We start from the raw sequence: 12,684 nt of genomic DNA, 5'->3' as shown, positions 1-12,684 counted from the left end.
AATCCCATGCACCGCTACAGACTAGGGACCGAATGGCTCGGCAGCAGTTCTGCAGAAAAGGACCTAGGGGTGACAGTGGATGAGAAGCTGGATAGGAGTCAACAGTGTGCCCTTGTTGCCAAGAAGGCCAATGGCATTTTGGGATGTATAAGTAGGGGCAATGCCAGCAGATCGAGGGACGTGATCGTTCCCCTCTATTCGACATTGGCGAGTACTGTGGCCAGTTTTGGGCCCCACGCTACAAGAAGGATGTGGAAAAATTGGAAAACGTTCAGCGGAAGGCAACAAAAATGATTAGTTGGCTGGAGCACATGACTTATGAGGAGAGGCTGAGGGAACTGGGATTGTTTAGTCTGCGGAAGAGAAGAATGAGGGGGGGATTTGATAGCTGCTTTCAACTACCTGAAAGGGGGTTCCAAAGAGGATGGATATAGGCTGTTCTCAATGGTAGCAGGTGACAGAACGAGGAGTAATGGACTCAAGTTGCAGTGGGGGAGGTTTCGGTTGGATATTAGGAAAAACCTTTTCACTAGGAGGGTGGTGAAGCACTGGAATGCGTTACCTAGGGAGGTGGTGGAGTTGCCTTCCTTAGAAGTTTTTAAGGTCAGGCTTGACAAAGCCCTGGCTGGGATGATTTAGTTGGGGATCGGTCCTGCTTTGAGCAGGGGGTTGGACTAGAGGACCTCCTGAGGTACCTTCCAACCCTGATATTCTGTGATTCTAAGACAAGGGTTCCAGCCCCCATTTCTGGCAGCGAGAGATACTGATCTAGTACCAGTGTCTGACTGCAGCACATGGAAAGCTGGGGCGGGGGGGGGGGGGGAGGGAGGTGGAAGGAGTGGAAGGGGGGGGGCTAAGGGAAAGAGGTGGGGCCTCGAGAAGGAGTGGGGCAGGGGAGGTTCTGGCACTCCTGCTGGAGTGTCCGGTTTTTAAATATTACCAAGGTGGCAATCCTATGTGCAGCTAAAATAAATCTGAGACCACAAACAGACATGCAAAAAGGCTTTCCTCACCAGTTCCTTCCCTCAGTGGTGTCTAGCCATGAGCTAGTCCGATCTCTTCAGAGCTCAGCCTTTGGCATGCTTGAGAGAAATTACTTAACTCAACACAGCTGGCCTGTCTCTGCCACCCTCACAATCACTGTATTAAGGGCACGCAGCTGTGATCTCTTCTTAGTGACTGTATTAACCCTTTCGCTGCCAACTCCTACATAGGGCCCCCACATTTTATCACACTGAATAGCAGCCTCTTCCTGATGCCAAAACACGTTTAAGGAAAGGTCCTTTGCACCCAACTGAAACTCAGATGAAATTTAAAGCAATGACACTGCTGATTTTATTCTTTTGCAATAAGGAACATCGGGAGAGAACGACTTTCTGGTTTGGATATTCAATTTTCAACCCCAGGTGGTCAAATTGCTTAGTGGAGTATCCTGATTACATGGAGTGTGGTGAGAGGGGAAAATTGTTCCCAGCTGAGGATGACAAGCATGGAATCAAGCCTGCTTATCTATTCACTAGTAAAGAAGAGGCAGAATTCTGGTTCTCTGTGTAAAATCCCACGCTCCATCCAGGGAGCTTTACAAGACAGGGAGAAGAGCAGAAATGGCCTTGAAAAATGTGGATTGCTAAGGCTGAAGAGAACAAACAGCTTGCTCAACTTCTGCAGCAGCAGGAGGGTTGTGTGTGTGTCTTTAAGATCCCCCTCACACACTTAAAAAGCCAGTTATGTTGTGGTATACCCTCAAGTATCATGTCACACTGTCCTCCCCCACATCCTTAGAGTCGCTGTGTCCTTAGAGCAGTGGTTCTCAACCCACAGTCCACTTGCAGCCCAATCAGCACACAGCTGCGGCCCATGTGACATCCTCAGGGCCATACAGGTAGTTTTGGATGCAGCCCACAATGGTAAATAGGTTGAGAACCACTGCCTTAGAGGCTCTCCCTCCTTTCATTGTCAAACTGCAGATGCCAGACTGAAGTGTGGGTCTTGAACCTGGCACAACTGTATGCGTGGAGTTCGCCCAAGCTAAATAAAGAACATTTCAACGGAGTGAGGGAACTACAAATGGAAAAGAAGCCCCCTGCAAGCATTAACACTGCTTACCAACCTTTATCCAGTTACTTTTTGGTAATTATGCACGTAGCTACATTAAGGGAGAGACAGAGGTAGCCAGTCAAGGACACATCCTGAAATTCCTAGAGCACAAATCAAGAATACTCTGACATGTTGGATACTTCAAAGCTGTTCACAGATGCTTGGAAAGCTTATTAGCTTGGTCAGAGCAAAGCCTCTAATTCTAAACAGCAGGCCCTATTCCCAGAGTATGTTTGTGGTTTGACTTCCGACAAGATAGCGCCAGCCACAAACACTCAGAAATATTAATGAAGGGGCGGGAGGTTTGGGAGGGGGGGTTGTTTTGCATAATTAATTCTGACATGAAAATCAAACATTGGGCAAGCTGGGAATAGGGAAGAAGAACGCTAGAGGAATTTGAAAAAGAAGAGGTTAGAGGAGACACAAATAGGCTCCCCACAGGAGAAGATGCAGCCCGCTGAGATGGAAAAATTAGCAGGATATTCTGAAAGTGCTTTTAAGAAATCGCTCATGCAGAAATTTATTAAAGTGTTAATTCTGATTTTTCCACATCTAAAGATAGACTGCCGGGCATTTTTTATGACGATCATTAGCTTGAAGACAAACAAGATAAAGCCGCAGGTTTGCCATAGCTGGCAGCTCTGCCACAGTTCAATAATTTTTGAGGTTTTTCAATTAAAAAAATATTTTTAGCTTAAAATTTCATTTCATAGAATCATAGAATATCAGGGCTGGAAGGGACCTCATGAGGTCATCTAGTCCAACCCCCTGCTCAAAGCAGGACCAATCCCCAATTAAATCATCCCAGCCAGGGCTTTGTCAAGCCTGACCTTAAAAACTTCTAAGGAAGGAGATTCTACCACCTCCCTAGGTAACGCATTCCAGTGTTTCACCACCCTCCTAGTGAAAAAGTTTTTCCTAATATCCAACCTAAACCTCCCCCACTGCAACTTGAGACCATTACTCCTTGTCCTGTCCACTTCTACCACTGAGAATAGTCTAGAACCATCCCCTCTGGAACCACCTCTCAGGTACTTGAAAGCAGCTATCAAATCCCCCCTCATTCTTCTCTTCTGCAGACTAAACAATCCCAGTTCCCTCAGCCTCGCCTCATAAGTCATGTGTTCCAGACCCCTAATCATTTTTGTTGCCCTTCGCTGGACTCTCTCCAGTTTATCCACATCCTTCTTGTAGTGTGGGGCCCAAAACTGGACACAGTACTCCAGATGAGGCCTCACCAATGTCCAATAGAGGGGGACGATCACGTCCCTCGATCTGCTCACTATGCCCCTACTTATACATCCCAAAATGCCATTGGCCTTCTTGGCAACAAGGGCACACTGCTGACTCATATCCAGCTTCTCGTCCACTGTCACCCCTAGGTCCTTTTCCGCAGAACTGCTGCCTAGCCATTCGGTCCCTAGTCTGGGCTGTGCATTGGGTTCTTCCGTCCTAAGTGCAGGACTCTGCACTTATCCTTACTGAACCTCATCAGATTTCTTTTGGCCCAATCCTCCAATTTGTCTAGGTCCCTCTGTATCCTATCCCTGCCCTCCAGTGTATCTACTACTCCTCCCAGTTTAGTATCATCCACAAATTTGCTGAGAGTGCAATCCACACCATCCTCCAGATCATTTATGAAGATATTGAACAAAACCGGCCCCAGGACCGACCCCTGGGGCACTCCACTTGACACCGGCTGCCAACTAGACATGGAGCCATTGATCACTACCCGTTGAGCCCGACAATCTAGCCAACTTTCTACCCACCTTATAGTGCATTCATCCAGCCCATACTTCTTTAACTTGCTGACAAGAATACTGTGGGAGACCGTGTCAAAAGCTTTGCTAAAGTCAAGAAACAATATATCCACTGCTTTCCCCTCATCCACAGAACCAGTAATCTCAACATAGAAGGCGATTAGATTAGTCAGGCATGACCTTCCCTTGGTGAATCCATGCTGACTGTTCTTGATCACTTTCCTCTCATGTAAGTGCTTCAGGATTGATTCTTTGAGGACCTGCTCCATGATTTTTCCAGGGACTGAGGTGAGGCTGACTGGCCTGTAGTTCCCTGGATCCTCCTTCTTCCCTTTTTTAAAGATTGGCACTACATTAGCCTTTTTCCAGTCATCTGGGACTTCCCCCGTTCGCCACGAGTTTTCAAAGATCATGGCCAATGGCTCTGCAATCACAGCCGCCAAGTCCTTTAGCACTCTCGGATGCAACTCGTCCGGCCCCATGGACTTGTGCACGTCCAGCTTTTCTAAATAGTCCCTAACCACCTCTTTCTCCACAGAGGGCTGGCCATCTATTCCCCATGTTGTGATGCCCAGCGCAGCAGTCTGGGAGCTGACCTTGTTCGTGAAGACAGAGGAAAAAAAGCATTGAGTACATTAGCTTTTTCCACATCCTCTGTCACTAGGTTGCCTCCCTCATTCAGTAAGGGGCCCACACTTTCCTTGGCTTTCTTCTTGTTGCCAACATACCTGAAGAAACCCTTCTTGTTACTCTTGACATCTCTTGCTAGCTGCAGCTCCAGGTGCGATTTGGCCCTCCTGATTTCATTCCTGCATGCCCGAGCAATATTTTTATACTCTTCCCTGGTCATATGTCCAACCTTCCACTTCTTGTAAGCTTCTTTTTTATGTTTAAGATCCGCTAGGATTTCACCGTTAAGCCAAGCTGGTCGCCTGCCATATTTACTATTCTTTCGACACATCGGGATAGTTTGTCCCTGTAACCTCAATAGGGATTCCTTGAAATACAGCAAGCTCTCCTGGACTCCTTTCCCCTTCATGTTAGTCCCCCAGGGAATCCTACCCATCCGTTCCCTGAGGGAGTCGAAGTCTGGTTTCCTGAAGTCCAGGGTCCGTATCCTGCTGCTTATCTTTCTTCCCTGTGTCAGGATCCTGAACTCAACCAACTCATGGTCACTGCCTCCCAGATTCCCATCCACTTTTGCTTCCCCCACTAATTCTTCCCGGTTTGTGAGCAGCAGGTCAAGAAAAGCTCCCCCCCTAGTTGGCTCCTCTAGCACTTGCACCAGGAAATTGTCCCCTACGCTTTCCAAAAACTTCCTGGATTGTCTATGCACCGCTGTATTGCTCTCCCAGCAGATATCAGGAAAATTAAAGTCACCCATGAGAACCAGGGCGTGTGATCTAGTAGTTTCTGTGAGCTGCCGGAAGAAAGCCTCATCCACCTCATCCCCCTGGTCCGGTGGTCTATAGCAGACTCCCACCACGACATCACCCTTGTTGCTCACACTTCTAAACTTAATCCAGAGACTCTCAGGTTTTTCTGCAGTTTCGTACCGGAGCCCTGAGCAGTCATACTGCTCCCTTACATACAGTGCTACTCCCCCACCTTTTCTGCCCTGCCTGTCTTTCCTGAACAGTTTATAACCATCCATGACAGTACTCCAGTCATGTGAGTTATCCCACCAAGTCTCTGTTATTCCAATCACATCATAATTCCCTGACATCACCAGGACCTCCAGTTCTCACTGCTTGTTTCCAAGGCTTTGTGCATTTGTATATAAGCACTTGAGATAACCTGCTGATCGCCCCTCATTCTCAGTATGAGGCAGGAGCCCTCCCCTCACAGACATTCCTGCCTGTGCTTCCTCCCGGTATCCCGCTTTCCCACTTACCTCAGGGCTTTGGTCTCCTTCCCCCGGTGAACCTAGTTTAAAGCCCTCCTCACTAGGTTAGCTAGCCTGCTCGCGAAGATGCTCTTCCCTCTCTTCGTAAGGTGGAGCCCGTCTCTGCCCAGCACTCCTCCTTCATGGAACACCATCCCATGGTCAAAGAATCCAAAGCCTTCTCTCCGACACCACCTGCGTAGCCATTCGTTGACTTCCACGATTCGACGGTCCCTACCCAGGCCTTTTCCTTCCACCGAGAGGATGGACGTGAACACCACTTGCGCCTCAAACTCCTTTATCCTTCTTCCCAGAGCCACGTAGTCCACAGTGATCCGCTCAAGGTCATTCTTGGCAGTATCATTGGTGCCCACGTGGAGAAGCAGGAAGGGGTAGCGATCCGAGGGCCTGATGAGTCTCGGCAGTCTCTCCGTCACATCGCGAATCTTAGCCCCCGGCAAGCAGCAGACTTCTCGGTTTTCCCGGTCAGGGCGGCAGATAGATGACTCAGTACCCCGGAGGAGAGAGTCCCCGACCACCACCACCCGCCTCCTTCTCTTGGGAGTGGTGGTCGTGAAACCCCCCATCTCAGGACAGTGCATCTCATGCCTTCCATCCAGCGGAGTCTCCTTCTGCTTTCTCCCCCCAGACATATCATCTGGTCCACTCTCCGCAATGGTACCTGTGGAGAGAACATGAAAGCGGTTAGTTACCTGTGTCCGCGTTGCTGGAATCCGGACATTCCCCCTTCTTCTTCTGGAGGTCACATGTTGCCAAGCTTCTTCACTGGCCTCTTGGCTCCGCTGTGCAACCTGCTCTAAATCTTTAGAGCTTTGTGCCCGTAGAAGCATATCCTGACTTTTGTCCAGAAAATCCTCTGTTTCTCGTATGCAACGCAGGGTCGTTATCTGTTGCTCCAGACCTTCAATCTTCTCTTCCAATATGGAGACCAGCTTGCACTTTGTACAGTTGATTTTTTCCAGTGAAAAAGCAATTTTTTGCCAATTCTTTTATCAAGATTTTTAATTGCAAACTCATTTTTTGCCAGAAATTTTCTTCAATAAATTGTTTGCTTAAAAATCAAAATCTTTGCCAAAAGATTTTTTGAGGTTATTAAATGAAAAATTTATTCTTTTGGCCAAAACTATTTTAATTGATTTTTTGATGGAAAAAAAATCAATGCTTTTCCATTTTAAAAAGAAACTCAAGTGAAAAATGAATGTTTTTGACCAACATAACGTTAATAGTTTTTTTTATGAAAAATTGGTGTGTTGCCAAAATATTTTTTTAGGTTTTTCAGTTGAGAGATTTTTTTTTGGCTTAATATTGAACGGCTTTCATTGTGCATGTTCTGAGCGTCCAGCACTTTCCTGTATGTCTTCATGGGATGATCAACACTGATTTTAGAACAGACAAGTGCACACACTGTGTCTCTTTGCTGGCAGCATAAAGATGCAAGTCTTTGCCACTTGTGTTCATCTGCAGGAAGGCAAAGTACACCCTGAGAATGCCTGTAAAGTGAACACTCAGGCTGCAAGGTGTTGGGGCACCAGTCTTTGTAATGTATGTACACGACCCTGTCACCACAGTACCTCACAAACGTTTAAGAATTTACCCCCTCTGAGGTAGGGAAGGATTTATCCCTATTTTTCCCAATAAAGATACTGAGAAACAGAGAGACTTGCTCAAGGTCGCACAGGGAAGGAGTCGCTCCTGCTTCCTAAGGCTTGAGCTCTTATGGTCATTTGGTGTTAGAATGAGGCCATGGTAGTAATCCTCTTCTCCCCGGCTATCCAGAAACTTTTAAGAGCGCTCTAAGAACCCACTGCACCTATAAATTAGGTAACTGTTTGTTTAGTGTGATGAAGCAATTTAAAGCAAGACAGTCTCATAAGGAGGCTGTCTGTGACCATTTCTATGCTTAGCTGTATCTAGAAGCTACATGATCCAGAATATTTAATATTGTAGGCCCCACGGAGACATACTGTTCCCCTCTTGAAAGAATCTTATACTCTAGACCAGTGGTACTATCCATTCACAACATTCTGAATTAAATCTAGACTTTAAGACAGTGGTTAAATGGCCGAGGGATAAATAATTTTAGCTGCATAAAGAAAAGGAGGACTTGTGGCACCTTAGAGACTAAGGAATTTGAGCATAAGCTTTCGTGAGCTACAGCTCACTTCATCAGATGCATTCAATTGGCACAAGGCAGCAAAAGCAGGTATTTAATTTAAATCTGCAACTCCATGAGCACATTTACATATCAATTGGCATAATTAAATGCCTAGTAGTTTATTCCAAATGCAGATTCACATTTGCTTTGTGCAGTGTGACAATTATAGGTCAAGAAGATTCATCGCTTGTTAAATCTCTGTTCTCTCTCACCAATTGCTTGATTTTTAATTAAGTATTTATATCGCCCATTAAATTAAATTAAGGGATGATTTAGATGCTAATGGTTTTACTCAAGCCACAAGTTTAACCGACGGGTTGCAATTCCATTTAAAAAATGTTTGCAGCTTTTCTCCCTCCCGCTGATCATCCTCTTCCTCTGGCGGGTTGGCATGTGTTATTAATAAAAGAGGAAAAGTTGGGGAAATCTCAATGGGACAATTGCCAGAGCTCAGTCCCAGGCTGAGGTGGTGGTGAAGGAACTGAGGGTGGTTCTATACAACAACGGCATGGGGCACAGGGCCGACTAACGCGTGTGCGTGGGCCGAAGAGACACTGCTATGAGCAACCTCCAACTGAAGACACAGGGGGTACTAGCACACCTAGAGTGGAGCACCTGTAGGGACACTACGTGAAGAAGAAATCAGAGTTAAGAAGAAGGGCCTGATTCCTCACCCCTCGTGCTGTCGGTTACGGTTGTGCACCAAAAAGAGAGCCCTCTGCTCCGTCATGCAACTGGAAGGATTTTACACTCACTGTCCCCAGGGACACATGACAACTTACGTTGCAAGGCAATGAAGAATCAGGCCCCACATCTCTAACTTCAGGTGACTCAGCCTGTTTGGAATACGATGGCCTAACGCAAGAGATAATCCATCCACGGTACCAACCCAGGAGGAGGAACTGGAAGCCTAACCCATAACAAATGGCATCTGTAACTCCTGTAATGCAACAACGAGCCATGTGAACTTCTGTTTCACTACAGGGGCTCATGAAAACCTTTTCTTTGGTTATGACTCAGTAGGATCGAACCTCCTGAATACTGATTTGTATTTAGGGTTTGAGGTCACTGAGGAGATAATACACTCTTTAACCACCCCCCCACCCATTATAGTGCTAAAGAAGCCATGAAATCATTTATACAAAAAGAACAGATTTTTTATAATCCCTTAAGTATGCATTTTAGAAATGGTTCAGCCATACTGAGTATTGTGAGAGCCAGCAGAGATTATGGTTCTGTATTTAAGGCATTTAACTGACTGTGATGTTAAGTTAATACTGGAAGTAGCAGGGTTTCTTCAGCTTAATTCAGAAGTGGCAGAAAAGAACAACTATTGTAAGCATTTTTAATCTCTCCATTACAGTGATGTACAGGCATCATACAGGCAAAACTTTCAAGCATCATTTAACATAATTGAGGCAATAAGCTCAGCACGTTTCAAAGAGGATTTGGGGGGATGGGGGGAGAGATCAATCCTTTGCTGGAAAGACTGCAAAAGGGCTTAAGTGATGCATAGGGCTTTGAGTGGGGCCTTGTACATAGGAGTGAATGTCACCCTCCAGTATATAACTAAACTAGGGTAAAAGTGACAAGGACCATTAATCGTAATGCTTCAGGGCAAACTTTGATCCTTAACTAAGATCAGGAAGATCTCTCTTCCCCATTATAACACAGAGCTGCATATTTAACCGGGTGCATCATGTGAGTTTCACAGATTCGCTGCAACACTTGGTAGTGACCACTGGGTGAGAGGAGACACTGCATTTGATGCAGCAATTGTCTGTCCCTGTCTCACAATTCTTCTGGCCCTATAAAATTAGTCAGTAAAGAAAAAGTTATCAATGGCCTTTATTTTCTTTGACATTACAAAAGAGAACGTCAGGAGTGAATGTAACTAAAGTTTGGAGAAGATTCCCTATGACTTTTAGGTTTCAGAGTAACAGCCGTGTTAGTCTGTATTCGCAAAAAGAAAAGGAGTACTTGTGGCACTTTAGAGACTAACCAGTTTATTTGAGCATGAGCTTTCGTGAGCAATTTCAAGCCCCTGAACCAATCCTCCTGCTATTTTGAAAGCAGTCTCCTGGAGTGACATGCTCACTCAATACTCATGCCCACTTTCTGCTCTTGCTGGCCCCTTTATTGTTTTGACAGATGTAACTAAATTTCCATACAAAACAGTGGCAAAAGTCGGAGAGCTCAGTGGTCGGTACAAGAGGAAGACTGGAAACTGTTTTCCCAATGCTTATTTAACACTCCCATTAAGCTGTGTAATTAGAATCCAATGTGAATTTTATTAATATAAATCCCATATTGAAACCAACTAACTACAAAAGAAAACACAGTATAGGCCCTAAAGCAACAAGTTAAAACTTTTTTGCATATTTTATGTTTCTAGGACCATTTCCCATCCCACAGTACTTCACTGTCTCTACTGTAGTAATAAAACAAAACCAGCACTATAGCAGGACAGTACCACAGGGTGTCGTGGACAAGCTGGCAAAGCAACATTGCACAAAACCCACTATCCTTACAGAAAGTTCCTGTGGGTTTTTAGCTGGAGATTTACAAAGCTGACTAAGGATATGGATGCCCAGTTCCCATTAAAATTAATGAGAAATGGGCATCCAAACCAGCTAAGTGTCTTTGAAAATCTCACCATTAAAGTTCAGGACATTGTTTCCCCAAGGGAATAGTGAGCCTGGAATACCAATTGGGATTTTCCAAAGGAACTGAAATGCATTAAGCACCCAACTCCCACTGAGTTCTACTTTCAGTTGATTTAATATCCTTAGGCCCTACGCAGGCATTTGAAACTTGATACAGTGGGTGACGGAGAGCCAATGGAAGGATCCCCTTTCAAAAATTTTCCCATGAGGAACTTTAATCCCCAAGTTTAGTCAGAGAATCTTGGTTGTATCTCTCATCCAAGAGACATAAAAGTTCTTCCCATCCTTTGTTTACAATATTTACCCAACCCTTCTAACAATGTGGTCATATACCAGGAGAGGGAAATTTCTTTAAAGGTATCAGTTGAGTCGGTAGATTGAAACCTGGTGTTCAGCTCTGGTGCCAACATCTAGTGTATCTCTAACCTAATTTGTGGGCAAGAGGAAAGTTAAAGAGCATTGTATTTTTATTAATAATTCCGACATAATTTCTCCTAATTCAGAGTGTACAAGAGACTATATAACTGCAAAACTAACACACAATATAGGAAAAAATGGTCAATGAGAAATATTTAGCTTTCAGCCATGCAGAAAAGAAAGAAGAAGAGGTGAGAGTCTCTTAAATAGACTAACACTGAAAACAATGACTTGGGAGAAAACAAATTCTCCTTTGCTCAGGTGAATCGAGCAGGCAGTTCCTCATTCTTCAGAGAGGACAAATGTGATTTGCACGCTCCAAGTAAAAAGTTCAAGAAGCTCACCTTGTTTTCGAAGATTATTTCAATGAATATCAACAGCACTTCAGTGATGAAGATCACCAGAAGGACCCAGAAGAACTGCATAGAAAAGACAAAGTAGACCATTAGTATCGTTCTAGCCAAAGATGTATTCACTCTGACTCATTACAATTCTCATAAGACATGAACAAAAGGGTGATATTACTTACATCAAATTCTTGTTTGAGGAAATATTAGGGGGTTATAGCAGTAATATATATACAGACATTTATCATGAAGGGCCATAAAGCGTAGCACATACTAGGCATATTTTAAGTATCGCCTCACCCACCACTGAAATGCCCGAGTGCAAAGAGACTTTGGGCAAGCCTCCACTACAAAATTAAGCTGACCTAAGTTATGTCGCTGCAGTAATTGAATTGCTTTTGCATGTCCACACTATGCTCCTTGTGTTAGCAGTGCACGTCTTTACCAGGAACACTTGTGCCAATTTAACTGCCAGCGTGGGGCCTTGCGGGATGGCTTCTGAAAGGCAGCAACAGTCGACGTAAGCGATGCAGCGTCTATACTGACGCTGCGTCACCCTGACTACATCAACTTAAGCACTATGTGGAGGTGGAATTATTAAAGCGAGTCACATCAGTGGGAGCTACATTTTAACGTAGATGCTTACAGAGTTAGGTCGATGCAAGCTGCCTTACGTTGACCTAACTCTATTAGGCCTGGTCTACGCTGTGGGAGATTGATCTAAGCTACGCGAATAACGTAGCTGAAGTCAGCGTACTTAGATCTACTTACCATGGGGTCTTCACTGTGGTAAGTCGACGGCTGATGCTCTCCTGTCAACTCCACCTGCCCCTCTCGCCCTGGAGTACCAGAGTTGACGGGAGAGCGATCGGCGGTCGATTTATCGCATCTAGACTAGATGCGATAAATCGACCCCTGCTGGATCGATCGCTGCCTGTCAATCCAGTGGGTAATGTAGACGGGACAGGAGGGGACAGAAAGGGCTCCAGTCCAATTGGGAGTACACGAACAGTTTTAGGGCAGCAAAATATAAGGACTCAGTTGGATTCTAGCTGGGGCTCTAGCAGACAAACAGCCATTAGCCGTCGGTTAGTTTTTACCAAGCAATTCTCCCAAAGTGCTAATCAGCTTAGCATCTAGTTGCTGTATAGATAAGCATAGAAACACACAGGCGAGAAGCCAGAAGACCAAGGAGGAGATGAGAATTGGTCGGAGGATTGGTCACAATTTTTATACCCATGTATTCATGACATCTTATTAACCATAACTCCATGGCAGCACTCCACTCATCTGTTTGTAATAGCCTCATTATGCCTCTGCTTTTATTGCTGGTCTT

At 45.2% G+C, this 12,684-nt stretch overlaps 1 protein-coding gene across 1 annotated transcript in view; it reads right to left on the bottom strand.

The window, feature by feature from the left end:
* LOC144257743 (tetraspanin-15-like) overlaps positions 1-12,684 on the bottom strand; it is a 204,995-nt gene that overhangs the window by 99,356 nt on the left and 92,955 nt on the right. The window contains exon 3 of the mRNA XM_077805863.1: positions 11,346-11,420. Coding sequence (XP_077661989.1) covers positions 11,346-11,420 — 75 coding nt within the window. The remainder of the gene's footprint in view (positions 1-11,345; positions 11,421-12,684) is intronic.

This window comes from Eretmochelys imbricata, chromosome 26 (assembly GCF_965152235.1).
Source record: "Eretmochelys imbricata isolate rEreImb1 chromosome 26, rEreImb1.hap1, whole genome shotgun sequence".
Lineage (NCBI taxonomy): Eukaryota > Metazoa > Chordata > Testudines > Cheloniidae > Eretmochelys > Eretmochelys imbricata.
Note: the sequence above shows the minus strand (reverse complement) of the source record. Positions and strands in the feature narration are given on the sequence as shown.